Here is a 15,335-nt window from a genome sequence, read left to right as displayed (position 1 = left end):
AGGTCATTGTACCAATTGTGCAACAGCAGAACAATTACGATGACTGTAGAGTTTATGCTATTGCTTTTCTGGTGTCGCTACTGCATGGCCTCAATCATTCTAATCTGACATTCGACAGGAAGCTGATAAGACAACATTTTTAAAAGGGCCTGGAGAGTGGGTCATTCGACCCCTTTCCCCTCTCTAAAGTTACCCGAGTGTCGAGACGGGAGGCCACTTTTTGTTCAAGAGGTCTCGGTAATGTGCGAGTGTAGAATGCCGAGGGAAGAGTCAGACTCGAAGTCTCCTCGTTGTGTGAAATGTTGTAGCTACAAGGAGTTTTTTCACAGGAAATGCATTTCAACAACTATTTCGGAAGGTTCAAATGCAAACTGGCGTTGTCGAAACTGCGAAGGAGCCCTTAATTAAGAAGAGAAAAATAACCATTAATTGAACATGTAGCAGATACAATGAAATATATGAACTTCATATATTTTGAACTGCGGTATTAGATACATATGGTGCACGATCCTCGCAGTAGATAGCGCTATTTAAGCAATAGCGAAAATCAGACCTGAAAAAAAATCAGACCTGTACGGGATTCGAACCACTGACCTCTGCGATACTAGTGCAGCGCTCTACCAATTGAGCTAACAAGCCAACTGGGAGCAGGCCGTTAAGTTGATTCGTAATAAACCCGTGAAAGTGATAAATCAGATACAATGAAATATATGAAGTTCATATATTTTGAACTATTGCTATTCATTTATTTTGAACTTCATATATTTCAGATAGCGATAGGTTTTTCTGTTCACAATGCCTTATTTCGTGCGAAGATAGTTCGTATTCAAAACATCATTTCCGGTGTTTTAACATCCTCCTTTTGACAGATTTCGTGGAGGTGTCACTATGTTGTAGTTGTGATCGGCCATCCGTCAAAAGGAGGCATCTGTAATATAGGTTAGCAACGAAAAAAAGTGCAAATATCTTAACGCAAATACGAAGTCAGAACCAAAAACGAAGTACGTGTTCCTTTCTACTGTCTATTGCGGGTCTAAAATGCTAAATAGGACCTTCATCACGAAGACAACGTTGGGGGAGCTCGGATTTCGTAATCGAAGATCTTCCCGAGATGACCTCCCTCTGACGGATTTCGAAGTGCGCTTCCCCTGTTATAGTTGTAATCGGACATCCGTGAAAAGGAGTCATCGCAAAAATATTGTGGAGTTTGTAAAATAGGTAAGCAATGAAAAAAAGGCAAATATCTTAGGGCTAATTCGAATTCATGAGCGAACATGAAGTATGTGTTCGTTTCTACTCTGTTTTGCGGGTCTAAAATGCTAAATAGGGCCTTCATAACGAAGACAACATCGGGGGAGCTCGGATTTCATAATCGGAAATCTGCCCGAGATGACCTCCCTCTGACGGATTTCGGAGTGCCCTTTCCATTTGTCGGATGTAAGATTTGCCCATGCGTAGTCGATTGCGTTTTTTATATCCGGGGTACTTGTGATGACATCACGTAATATGCACGCGGAAATATCGAACGATTACAAGCGATAAAACTGTGTACAGATGTCCCGCTCTGCAAGAAATCAAGGACACGCTAAACGAGGTGAGTTTTTAATATAGATCTCTTTAATTGCTTGTGGAAGTATTCATCAAGGTCATAAACGGTTTAGCGATGACTCTCGAGGAAGACTAGACATTTATGTGTTTGGCTGCTCTGCTATGGGAGCATATTTTTGGCGATTCGCGAATGGAGGTGCCAAGATATCGATCAAGTCCTACTTTATGGAGATCATCAGTTTTCCTGGGTCTCTTAACCCGACTTCTGGCATTTGTTACGTTCTTTTGTTGACTTGATCTTCTTTTACAAATGTTTAAAGGGACTCTTAATTATTAACTTATCTAGTTTTATTATTTCCAGAAAGAATGCAGCATATGAACTAAGAAACGCTGATTTGTCACTTAAAACTCAATATGCGAGAACAAACATGCTAAAATATTCCTATTTCCATAGAACAGTTAAAGCCTGGAATTGTTTACCTATGCATGTCAGAAATTCTGAGTCTCTTTCTGATTTTAAAAGTCTTTGTAAGGCTTATTTATACCAGTTAGACACTGAATTAACCTAATTTATTATTATTATTATTATCATTATTATAACTATATCATTATAAATATATATAGGTATGTGTAGTGTTTTTCTTTTTTGGTGGCCTTTTGCAAAGGGGAACCTGTTCCTGTTTCTTTGCCTTCCCCTAACTTTGTACACGTGTTAAGTTTTTTGAGAAAATGATTAAAGTAAAGTAAAGTAACTCAGGCTCTGTTGTTGTTTCACAAAAGCCCTTTAAAACTGAATTGGTGGGAAAAGTTGGAATTCTCTGTTAATAAGCGACACCAACTCCTATTATATCGTTTATTTCAAATGGTATTATAAGTATTCCCTTCAAGCTCTGATAGAAGTAGATTCATTAAGTTGAGTATAATCACTACAGCAAATAACTGTCACAAAAGAAAACTGATGGTTCCAATACTAATTTTAAGAGTTTGATAATAATTATGTGGAAATTTATAATATTAATTACTGCTTGTGAATAATGTCAATGCCAGCAGTTTGGTGCCAGGAAAGCTCTTGTTAATGGAATCATCCGCCACGGCTTGGCTTGAAGGTTATCTCCCAGTTAAATTTTTTTATAGGCTTTTTTTGCACTTTTTCGCTTAGTCTTGGTGAATTACGCGGCAACTGCAAATGTACTAGCCTGGTAGTGTAAGGCAACATGTTGAATTCTCCTTTGACCTCTTGTGTATCTAATAGTTTCTTTATGCTGCAATCTTAGAGAATGTTTTATCTAATAGTTTTCTTTATGCTGCAATCCTAGAGAATGAAGGGAAATTATCCCAAAGTACATGTAGAAGTGGAGTCCAATCAATTAAGAAAAATTAAGCTTGAACCTAACTACATGCAGGGTTTCACTTGTTGTTCATTGAGTGTATTTGGTCAGGTCAAGTTTCAAGTTACCAAAATGAACCTAATACTAAATTCCTGCCCTCCCAAAAATGATTGAGTTCTCACAAGGGAATCATCAAGTCTTTAAATTTTGATCATTGTTAATGGCTTATTTTACAATACATGTTCAGCCAATTAATCAAAGAAAAAATTCTGAGTGCCAATGAGGGATCAAACCCCAGACTTTCCGATCCATGCTCTGATGCTGTACCTACAGAGACTCTATGGTGAGCAAGGCCCATTACAAAGTTCATATATGACACACTTGGATAGCATCATGTTTTGTAACAAAAGACAGATAAATATATTACCATTATCAGTTTGCATTGCTTTCTTGGAAGATTCAGACACTGATTTATTCCATACTAACAATGCACATAGATATTTTGTAGTCTTAAATGTACTTGAGATATGGGAATTTGTATTGGTTTTGAATCATTTATATGTTCATTTGTGATGATGTACATCAATGTTAGCAGGCATGGTAAACAAAAAGGGGAAAATGTTACAATTATGTCAATATTACATTCTCTTAACAAAAGATAAGAACAAAGTGGTTTAAGGCCCAGTTCAGATGCCTTACTTCAGCCAAGCCGAATCGAATTCAACTTAAGGCCGACCCAAATCATTTAATCTGGCTGAATTGACTCAGACGCCAAACTTATTTCAGCCGAAATTAATGAACCGCAGAAAATTTGTGGCCAGGGCCAGTGCAGTTCAGAGTAACAAATTTGATAAGTGTTATATAAAGAACAAAAGTTATTTGTATGGCATGGTTGTTGTAAACAAGTTTTAAGTATTTTTTTTGGTTGCCTCTATGAAGAAGTACCTGAATAAAGTATGGCAGTTGATCAGTAAATATTTTGGCCAATTATACTTGCTTGAAATGTGAAATTCCAATGTGCAATAAATGTTCAATTTTTGAAAAAAAAAAGATTAATATGTTAATTAAAGCATTGCTTGTTGCAAGGGATACACAAAAGAGGTGGAAGAGGATGTTGCTGATGCAGAGGACAACTACATAATGCCCTAAGAACCGACAGAGCAACGAATCAGTGTTAGTTTGAAAGGTGTAGAATAGCGTGCTCATTCAATATCTGTCAATATCGTTTACTTTAGCTCTTCAAGGTGCCATTTTTCTTCTTCATCACTCCATTGCACATGCTCACATGTAAAAATGGCAGGAAAAATACATTTAAATAATTTATGCATTTGTTTCGGCTCATTTGAAGTATGGTGTCTGAAGCAAAGTCAGTCTACAGCCATTCTTTGCGGCTGAGTCAAGCAGGATTAATTGACCGAGCTGATGTAAATTAAATCAGCCTTTCTGAATTGAATCAGATGCCATACTTCACATGAACTTAATTCGTTTAATTCAATTCAGCTTGGCTGAAGTGCAGCGTCTGAACTGGGCCTAAGAGAGGACATAGGTTTTGTTGTCCCAAATTAACAGTACTGTACATAACATCTTGTATGAAATACAAGATAAGTGTTTAAACTAACAGCATGACAAGCTTTTTGAATTCTAATTAGATACATAAATATAGCATGTGTCAAGAGTTTCTATGTGGCACCCACCCTTGTCCTTATAATCCAAACCATGGAACTCTGTGATTGGGCTTAACCTTCCCCTTAATATTTCAGGAATGGTTTGTCCTGAGCTTCATATGGATTGTACTAATTGATAAGGTGAAGGGACAAAGTGAATTGCCAGAAAATAGGAATGAGTGGAATTTTGCACTGAACAAGTGAAGACTAATTACTGCCTCCTTGCAAAGATGATAAAGCCACACAAAACTCATAGACAGCAGAAACAGGAGCAAATCAAGGAGAGATTAGGTGAAGTTGGAGTGTGTCGGATCAGAAGAACTGAAGAGAATGATGGAATATCCGAAACTCTTGGCTGTGGATTTTTGGTTAGGAATTTTGCTATTGTTCCTGGTTTCCCTTACCCTCGGTGTCTCATATCAAGTGATAAAATCTTTCCTGTTGAGTGTAACATTGATAAGTACTACTTAGACTTTAAAAAGGTGGATCCAAATGCCTTGAAGACAATTAAATTGAAAGACATTACTAAAGCAGACAAAGTCAGTCGAAATTATGGTTTGGTTGTAATTCAAATTGATCCTTCTGAGAAATGCAAGAAGGGTGATAGTTTATTTGATAGACTGTTTGATGTCACCAATGAAGAACTGACACCCAAAGAGAATGACTTGCGCTGCCTTTATGTAGATGATGCAGGTGACTCACAATTTTCAGTGAAATCGCTCAAGCTTGGAGAACCATTACAAAGCCAGTATGTACTCGCTGAAGAAAATGAAAGCCCTTACAAAAGTTTCACTGAGGTAACTCGCAGAGGAGATCGTAAGCCCTATGGTGCTGCCATCGTTAAGAATGATGGCGGGGGATTAATAATTGCTGGAGCCCTGACCTTCTCTGATGATGACACGAAAACTGTCCAGCCAGTTTTCTTTCCACTACCTGCTCAAGGTAATTGTTTTTTATTGTTAAAGGGGTAAGTTTCTAAAGAAACCATGGTGCTGCATTGGTGGGGGTAACAAGGTAATTTGGTTATATCAACTAAGTTGAAATTGTAACCAAACTACCTTGTTTTTTATTGTTGTCTTTCAATATTAATAATGACACTTTCTACTTATATTATTACTTTTTTAAGATTGAGAAATCAGGTGTGGAAAGGGATTACTTGCAGTCCATTTAATAACCTTCAAATGATTAAAAAAAGATCAACCATTTACAAGCTCCTCATCTTTTACCAGGGTTTTCATTTGGGTAGAGTCTTGTTTGACTGAGGACATGCAGATTTCAGATGCTAGTCCATATCTCAAGTCTTACCAAGTTGTTGAAGAGGCCCCAAAGATTAATTTCCATTTCTTTCACCTTTAATTAAGGAAGTGTTTCTCAATGGAACAATCCATCCGAGGAAGGACAGCCACTTCGACACACACCACTTGTTGCTGTTGCAACTCTTGAACAAGAAGCAGTTGATGGTCTAGGTAATAATTATATGTACATGTAATCATGGATAAATAAAGTTAAACTTTTCAAACTTAATATTGGTATTCTGCTTGGTTCACAATCAGGGCTACATACACAATGAGGTTTGCATTTATGCTTCTCTGAATTAAAATTATTTTGATTGTTCAGTTGATATAGCATGTTTCTCAATAAAAGGGTCACTCATAAATGTTCACTCGTAAAGAGGTCTCTCATAAAGTTCACAGACCAACCCATTCCAAAAACGCTCGTAATCTTTTAGTGTGGGTCTACCACAACTGCCATGTGCATATTTTGTATGCAGTTTAAGTGTATTATACACAGTATCTGTGCTGATTTTGCACTACAAAAAATGATCTCCTCCTATCATTAGTCAGAATGTCGCACATGCATCAGAGTCAAAGTGTTGTGCAAGTGTGTTATGGACTTAACTGCATGATTCAGAATTTTCAATTTGGGCTTTTCCTTTGGAAAACCAGAGTAATCAGTGACTTCTGCGGAAAAAAAAACAACTAAATTTGGGATGCGAGCAAGCTGCAAAATACGATACTTAGAGTTATTGAACAGAATGATGGAACAGAGGAAAGGTGGACTGGCAGAATGGCAGAATATCTTAAGACACAAGAAGAATATCCTAAAAGGGAAGTCTCCAAAATGGAATTGCAATAAAATAAAAAAAAATCTTCCAGTTAACAATTGAAATTAAAAGAGGCATTAGGTAATCATTGTTGGAGCCCAGGGTAATCGGGGAACGGAACCATGAGGCTTTTGAGCTAGTCCCTTAAAATTATTGTTATAGTACTATTGTAATCATTGATGTCTTTGTAATTATTATTATTATTTGCTACCATACCATTATTGGTTGAATGTCAAGCAGACAATATATTCTTGAATCATCTTTCTCCTGTGAGACAGGGTACCCATAAATATGTGGGATGCGGCAGGTTTTCTGTTTTGCTTGTGAGACAAATATTTTGCAACACTACCTTCTAGTAACAACAAACATATGAAACATATGTGTGAACTGCGGTTATGAGACGTATATGAGAACGATTCTTCGCAGTAAAGCACTATTTGAGCAATAGTGAAAATCAGACCTGAAAAAAATTTCAGGCCTGTACGGGATTCGAACCACTGACCTCTGCGATACTAGTGCAGCGCTCTACCAATTGAGCTAACAAGTGGTTCGAATCCCGTACTGGCCTGAAATTTTTTTCAGGTCTGATTTTCACTATTGCTCAAATAGTGCTTTACTGCGAAGAATCGTTCTCATATACGTCTCATAACCGCAGTTCACACATATGTTTCATATGTTTGTTGTTGTTTGATTTATCATCTACGGGTTTATATCGAATTAATTTGATGGCCTGCTCCCAGTTGGCTTGTTAGCTCAATTGGTAGAGCGCTGCACTAGTATCGCAGAGGTCAGTGGTTCGAATCCCGTACAGGCCTGAAATTTTTTTCAGGTCTGATTTTCACTATTGCTCAAATAGTGCTTTACTGCGAAGAATCGTTCTCATATACGTCTCATAACCGCAGTTCACACATATGTTTCATATGTTTGTTGTTGTTTGATTTATCATCTACGGGGTTATATCGAATTAATTTGATGGCCTGCTCCCATTTGGCTTGTTAGCTCAATTGGTAGAGCGCTGCACTAGTATCGCAGAGGTCAGTGGTTCGAATCCCGTACAGGCCTGAAATTTTTTTCAGGTCTGATTTTCACTATTGCTCAAATAGTGCTTTACTGCGAAGAATCGTTCTCATATACTACCTTCTAGTGTAATTATACAACCTCTAGTTCTTTTCAATGCTACAAAAATTGTGCTATACCAGTAACCACATGCAGTCTTTGCATTCGTGACAGTGTTTCTCAGCTTCCACACCCCCTATATATTCATTAATTTGTTTTTAGTGTTTTGCAAATAACTCAAAACTATCTTTATTCCATAGAAGGTCAGCACACACAGGCATCCTCCAGTACAGACTCTACAGACCAGTCCACTGCTTTGGAGCTTTCTCAAGAAAGTAAGAATACACCTTGTGTATACAGTTCATAAATCTCACATGACTAGGTCCAGGCATGTATTGTTCTTAGTTTAGAGGGAAATGAGTTGTTGGTTAAAATCAAGGATGGAGTTGGGTAATTGTGTTAGAGTGAATCTTTCATGATGGTAGATGCTTATATTTAGTATTCTTACAGTCAAACTAAGTGAAGCGTACCCGTCAAGATTACATTAATGAATTGATCATTTGGATATTGAACTCGCCAGTCGTTTCAAGAATGCAATAATGAATTGATTATTTGATTATTGAACCCGCTAGCCGTTTCACGAATGCAATAATGGATTGATTATTTGAATATTGAACCCGATAGCCGTATCCGTTTGAAAAGGCGCGGATCATTGTTCAAATTAGAAGTCCATCTCTGAAGTCCAACAAGACTTCTATTTGACGAGGAATCCTGAAAATGAACGAACTGCACTGTAAAAACACTGCGAAAACAGCCGATCGCAAACAGGAACGAAATAAAAAAAAGTCTTGTGATGGCTTCGCCCGTAAACTATTCTTTTCGACCATGAATACGCACAAGAATTTCTATAAGTTCGTCAAGATGTAAATAGGCGAAAAAGCTCTCGATAACATTCCATTTACAACATTTACAAGAAGTACCACACAACACTCGAACTCACCTTTCCCGCCAAGTCTGACGCCATGTCGAAATAGTTCCGATCCATCATCACGTGTTCGCATAATCCAATCAGAAATGGACTTCTGATTTGAACAATGATCCGCGCCTTTTCAAAACGACTACGGCTATCGGGTTCAATATTCAAATAATCAATCCATTATTGCATTCTTGAAACGGTTAGCGGGTTCCATGTTCAAATATTCAATTCGTTATTGCGCTTCTGAAACGATTAGCGTTTTCAATATTCAAATAATCAAATCATTAATGTAATCCTGTGGGGTACGCTTCACTTAGTTTGACTGCAAAAATGATAAACAGCTTTCCGGTACTATGTGTAAAAAGAGATGGAATTTGGAATGGATAAATGGACCTGTTGAAATGAAAAATGTAAGTCACCGTGCTCGTTCAAGTGCTAAAGACCATCGCAACTCTTTTTCTGGCTCGTTGATTGAAAAACAACACCGTGTTCTTGGAATGCGCGCGCGCCTATTCGCCTGCTTACGTGATTTTTATACGCTGTACAGGATGCGCAGTGCAATACTGAGGAATCACCTTAGGCCAGAGTTACAGAAGCTCAAGGCCTCAATCAAATGGTCCATTTAATCAACACGATACTGAGGGACAACTTCAATGTTTAACGAAAGTACTACTGGGTATAACTTAAAACGCAAGAGAGTCATGAAAGGAATCAGAATAAGAATTTATGAGGGGATTAAAGAAGATGTGCTTGTCAATATCTCCATTTAAATTCATTTTGATTTTTTCTCTCATTTTTTTAAAGTTAAAAGTGGCAAAATTCCAAAAGATAATCTACCCTACCTGGCATGGGATATTGGAAACGAAGGTAGCTGGAAAAACTTTGGGAGATGTTTAAACCTTAGTGAAGGAGAATTAAAGTGTTTTGGAAGTGACCATGGTGGGGAATACGAAAGGTGGTATTGTATGCTTAAAGCCTGGAGAGAACGTGATGGTGCTTATGTCACTCTTGCCAATACCTTAAAAAAGCATAATCGGACAGACCTTTTTGAACAGTACTGTCTCGAGGGAAGTGATCCGCCCACAAAAGGACCAAGGCAACCGCGTAAGTTTCTAGATAATTCTTGAGTCATTCAGGCAATAACTACAAAACTCTGCTTTTTTGTCTTACTGTTAAGCCATCGGACAACTGAGGGTTAACATTTCTTGCTGTAGGTTCCAAACCTTGACCCCAATCAGGAAAAGATATCCCTTTCATAGTTGCCTTGCCAGAGAAAACGCCCTTTATTTTAGAATTAAGATAGCTGATATAGGGACTTTTTCCACCAATGGGTGAGAACCAATCGCCATGCGAGAGACGATTTTAAGTACTATGGGAAAGACTTCTTTCTTCTGTCACCGAAGTCCCATATTATCCTTAAAGCCCCCATTAAAGTTTGTTTCCATGATACCATGCACAGTTTATGTTTACTTGTACTTACTTCCTTGTTTGTTTCTGTCTATTTATTTGAAGCCACAGATTTAAACCTGAAGAAGCTACGTATTAGCGAAGAAGACCATCGGGATATTTCCCGTAGAGTTGCGAGTAAACGTAGAAGATTAGGGAGAGCCCTTGGGTTAGGAGATGAGAATTTAGAGGCAATAATGGAAGATAATGCGAATGACACCAATGAGCAGTCCTTTAAGATACTACAGAAATGGATGCAGTCAAATGGGGCTAAAGCCACTTACGATGTCCTCGCACAAGCTTTGTATGATCGCACTGTCATGCTGGATGATGTTGTGGAAGACTATTGCGTCATTTGAGTGACAAAATGTCTTTGGGCACCGAGCTTTTAAGCCCACATGGGAAATTAGAAGAGGAATTCATACTAGTAACAATCAGTCAACCTTGTTACGGTTATTATTTAGTTTCCTTCAATACGTCATAATTAGCTGATGTTAGGAACATTCTCGATATAATTCATTTTTCCGAGGGAAAACACACGTAGTGACACGCTTATCCAAGTAATCCTGACAAAGAGGCCGAACTATGTGGGTCAGATCTGTAAGTTGTCTCCTATTTGGCCCTACTGTAATTTGAGAGAAAAAACGATACGAAATGAAAATCTGTAATTTGCGAAGTGAACTGTCCATTACGGTCGTGAAGAAATCAATGGGTCACCTGTATGAAAAAAGAGTTGCGCCTTTTAGCCATAAAATGCAAACCTGTAACTGCGACATTACTTGGTGCTGTTTAAAAGGTGACATCAATGTATATAGATGATAGTATTTATTATTCGAATGCGTGACAGGACACTTTGCTTGACCGGACGAGACTTCAGTTCGCGTAAGAAATTGTTACCGCACTATTTGAGACGCAACCAACATTAATTGTTTATCAGTGGAGAGGCTACGAAATGTGCTTTTTGGCGAAAATGTTTTCGTATTAGCTTGACCAAATCGTAACCAACTGAGACGCAACAGTTCGAACGGACATGTTCCTTTGAGAGAATTAATCGGGTGTCAAATCCTACCGTACTAATACAACTTCTCAACAATTCAATCCAATTTTTTGGTATTCCTATTGGTGCACTTGCAATCTTTCTTTTAAGTTTACCATCGAAATTTAACCGATACGCGTTTTGTCGGAGTTCATAGCGGGAGATTGATTTACCCCGCACAATGTTTTTTAGGTTGGTATCTTAGAAGGCTTCGTACCACCCTTAAAAGCAATCCGTCTTTTTTGCGTCAAAAGTTTTGTCAGCAATTCTCGGCTTTGGGTTACCACATATCAAGTTATGTCAACGCTCTGAAAACAGTGGACATGCCAACCGCCAATAGAAACAAAGAGCGCCTCTTTCTTGTTGATGCTATATCGCTGTCGTCTGTCGAAAATATTAGGGAATGTGTCCCAGATCTCCTCCATCAGGGGAGCTAGAGCCGGAGCACTCTTCAAGTGAGGAGAGACAGGAAAGTGAAGTAAACTGTGAAGAATAGGGAGAAGCGTGAGGTTTTAATTCTGAAAATGTCGACCGCCGATCGAACACTTCATGGTGCTTATGGCTTCAACTGATGGAGATCTGTGACATATTCACCATAGTTTTCTTTTTTCAGACGAAAGCAATATAGCATCAACAAGAGTAAAACACAACGCTAGCGCACCGAGCAACCGTTGCACGTCATCAGCCTAGAGTGCGTTGCGCACCATTCAAGATGGCGGCCGCGGGAAATTCGAAGTTCATGTTAGGCCCTTTGGAAAACGATAAAAAATCGGATCGCTTGGCAAGACAAATGCTTATGCCATATCTATTAAGATGTACATCTAGAACATTTTAAGCGTTATTTGTAAAAAGAGTGGAAATTCCCTTTAAGGATTCGGTAGACCTTCGCGGGTGTTCTTCTCAAAAACATTTTTCGACGCGCTAAACTATATATCCTTGGGAATGTTTTGAAATGCACGCTTCGTTATTTTGAGGCTCAGCTGTTTCGCTAGGTGATATCAACTGAGCTGTAGGTTTCTCAATAATCTTAGGTTAGAGAGTTTGTAGCATGGATTTTAGTTTTTTTATTATACATATATTTTTGTCATTTTTTAATTATGTAATATATTTACATGTTATTTTAAAATACTTTTGTGGCTAAAGATAGGGAGAGTTTGAAGACGTGAACAATATTCTAACCTGTCTACCTTTGAAGCTAATATGTTCAAAATAAACGTGTGATAATTTTCCAAAGTGGAAAGATGCTGTCGTAGCAGTCTTGTAGATAGTATGCCACTGTAAACGCAATAAAACTGCATAGTCCTTAATGTTTACTTAGTGCCTGGTTTTTACTTTTTGAGGAAAAAGTAAGAGTACATTAAGGTCAGTAACGAAATAGACTGCACTTTTAATCTGTCAGTGGCAAAATGACCCAAGTGTGAGACCCAGTGGGTGACTGCCTAATACAGGTCCGACTGTATTTAGTTTCTCAGTACTTTTATAATGAATAATAAAACAAAAAAGAAACTTTCAGCTTTTATATATTTAAAAAAGGGTCCTTTAAGAGAAATTATGTAAATTTCGAAGATTTGTAACTGTCGGCGGATTCTCGATATTCATGGTCTGTGGCTCTTAAGTAGAACACTCTAGACTGCGTTCGGTTGGTTTTGCAAGATTGGTATATAAAGTTCTATAGTTCTCAGTTTTACTCCCAGTTATCACCCCCATTGTTAACGTCAACAATACCGCACGAAATGAAGCTTGCCGTGTTTAAACCCTCACTGAAAAAGTTCTCTTTAGATTTTGAAGTTTATGCCTAGCCTGTGTCAAACCTTACGTTTATCTCCAAGTCTATTGGGAAAGTAGTTGCGGCTCTCTTAACTATCCGGAAGTAAATATTTGTTTTGGTGAGAATATGCAAATTTGTCACTCCCTCAGATGTAAACAAATCGATATGTCATCGGCAGACCAATTGATATCGAAATTTTTAACCTCAGGTGGGCCTTCATCCAATTCAGTTTTTGTATGCAAGAAACAAATTCATGATCCCTGAGACTTAAACTTAGCACCCCGGACTCCAAATGTTATGAGGAGCATTTGTAGCGATAGCATCCAAAAGTGTCTGAGAATCCTGAGTAATTCGTGTCGGCTGATGTACAGGCTAAGTAAGATTTTCCAACCTCAGCAGTCCCTTAAGCTGTTTACGTTCCACTGATGTTTGGTTTTGCCAACAAATTTCAGTTCAAATCGCCCAAAATAATCACTTTCTTGCCCCTAGCTGCAGCTTGTCTGCAATTTCAAATGAAGACATGAAATCGTTAACAGCGTGATTTGAGGTTGTGGGTGGACTGTAGAACACCCCAACCAAAAACCTATGAGATTTCGGTGAGCACACTTCAATCCAAAGCGACTCGATTGTTGGCGATTTGAGGTCGGGCCAACGCATCACCTTCACATCATTTCTTGTGTAAACCAGGAAACCACCTCCCTTGCTGCCTCTGTCTCGACGAAAGAGTTAATAACCGGATATTTCAAGCTCCGAATCAGGAAACGGTTAAATTCTCGATCTGCATTTTCTGCCTGCAGTCTGCATTTTGTACTGATCGATAGCTAAAATGTGAATTCTGACTATTCACCCAACATCACCCATGCAGTTCAAAGTAACTCCAAGTAGTTTCAACTCTATCCGAGAGTTACTCGTTAGCTGCTTATGTTTACATGCAAAAGTGTATGTTTTCGTAAAAAGGAATTTGATTATCTTAAAAACCCATTCAAACGTAATGTATCCGCGACTTATTCACAGTTCCCTTTGACTTTTATGTTCCTCTGTGTTCCCTTAACATATCTAAATAGATGGCTTGCTTTTTTCACAAAATTGCCACCGGATCCCGGGTTACATATGCTACTGAACCATGTGACATAAACTCTATATCGGATAAGTATGTTCAAGATAGTAGCCTGCCAAGTAAACTATATCATCTTCTGCCAGTTTAAAAAGTAAGAAAGTTTTGGTTTTTAGTGCCACTCCTTTTCATCCCACTCCTAAAATAAAACTTACAGTGAAATTTTTAACCGGCAATCTTTGCCAATTTTTCATCTTATGCGTATGGCGCTATTTATGCAATAGCGAAAATCAGACCTGAAAAAAATCAGGCCTGTACGAGATTCGAACCACTGACCTCTGCGATACTAGTGCAGCGCTCTACCAATCTGATTTTCGCTATTGCATAAATACCGCTATCTACTGAGAGGATCGTGCATCATACGTATCTAATACCGCAGTTCAAAATATATGAACTTCATATATTCATTGTATCTGATACATCATCACGGGTTTATTACAAATCAACTTAACGGCCTGCTCCCAGTTGGCTTGTTGGCTCAACTGGTAGAGCGCTGCACTAGTATCGCAGAAGTCAGTGGTTCGAATCCCGTACAGGCCTGATTTTTTTCAGGTCTGATTTTCGCTATTGCATAAATAGCGCTATCTACTGCGAGGGGTCGTGCATCATACGTATCTAATACCGCAGTTCAAAATATGTGAACTTCATATCTTCATTGTATCTGATTTATCATCACGGGTTTATTACGAATCAACTTAACGGCCTGCTCCCAGTTGGCTTGTTGGCTCAATTGGTAGAGCGCTGCACTAGTATCGCAGAGGTCAGTGGTTCGAATCCCTTACAGGCCTGATTTGTTTCAGGTCTGATTTTCGCTATTGCATAAATAGCGCTATCTACTGCGAGGATCGTGCATCATACGTATCTAATACCGCAGTTCAAAATATATGAACTTCATATATTCATTGTATCTGATTTTCATCTTATGGTAGTTAAACTTTGAAATTAAAATGAGTGGTACCCATAACGCCCTACCTCACTGTAGGAGCTGTGGAACAGTGAATAGCGACGGAATGGAAGAGAGAATCACGGAATTTTTTTCTGTCCCACGCCCCAGACATGATGGGAAAAAAAGTTAGGGTGTGACTCGAGAACTCTGCGGTGATTGATCTACAGGTTTACAATCATGATTTAGTGCTAAAATAAAAGTTCTTCAATATCCCATTTAAAAGTTGGATGGAGTTGAAGGAGGAGGACACGAATAAAGATTTTTTTAAATCAACTATTTTGAATCCTGATTCCTAATGAATGGAGAGTGACAAGGGAGTAACTTAAATCAGCTAACTATCTGTGGTTAT

General features: G+C 38.3%; 1 protein-coding gene and 1 pseudogene across 4 annotated transcripts in view; one reads left to right on the top strand and one right to left on the bottom strand.

Annotated features, from left to right (window-relative positions):
* LOC148721943 (uncharacterized) overlaps positions 1-15,335 on the bottom strand; it is a 547,091-nt pseudogene that overhangs the window by 71,165 nt on the left and 460,591 nt on the right. The gene's annotated exons all lie outside the window — the stretch shown is intronic.
* On the top strand, positions 1,467-12,471 carry LOC111333306 (uncharacterized). Of its 3 annotated transcripts, none has more exons than XM_088735836.1 (6): positions 1,467-1,594; positions 4,637-5,482; positions 5,902-6,006; positions 7,964-8,035; positions 9,481-9,780; positions 10,189-12,471. In XM_088735836.1, exons 2-6 carry the CDS (start codon positions 4,771-4,773, stop codon positions 10,479-10,481), a joined length of 1,482 nt encoding a protein of 493 aa, XP_088591962.1. In that variant the 5' UTR covers positions 1,467-1,594; positions 4,637-4,770; the 3' UTR covers positions 10,482-12,471. The 3 variants fall into 3 exon arrangements, with proteins under 3 accessions (XP_088591962.1, XP_088591960.1, XP_088591961.1); XM_088735834.1 differs by having other exon boundaries at positions 7,961-8,035; XM_088735835.1 differs by lacking the exon at positions 1,467-1,594 and adding an exon at positions 3,124-3,219 and having other exon boundaries at positions 7,961-8,035.

Source organism: Stylophora pistillata, chromosome 10, assembly GCF_964205215.1.
Source record: "Stylophora pistillata chromosome 10, jaStyPist1.2, whole genome shotgun sequence".
In the NCBI taxonomy this organism is placed as follows: Eukaryota; Metazoa; Cnidaria; class Anthozoa; order Scleractinia; family Pocilloporidae; genus Stylophora; species Stylophora pistillata.
The sequence above is the reverse complement of the archived record's forward strand: the minus strand, read 5'-3'. Positions and strand labels throughout refer to the sequence as shown.

Excerpts from the sequence above, each read along its gene's own strand:
- LOC111333306 (XM_088735834.1), top strand. The coding sequence starts at position 4,771 with ATGATAAAGCCACACAAAACTCATAGACAGCAGAAACAGGAGCAAATC. Across the intron at positions 6,007-7,960 it reads AGAAGCAGTTGATGGTCTAG|AAGGTCAGCACACACAGGCA; the intron begins GTAATAATTATA and ends TTTATTCCATAG. Across the intron at positions 8,036-9,480 it reads TTTGGAGCTTTCTCAAGAAA|TTAAAAGTGGCAAAATTCCA; the intron begins GTAAGAATACAC and ends ATTTTTTTAAAG.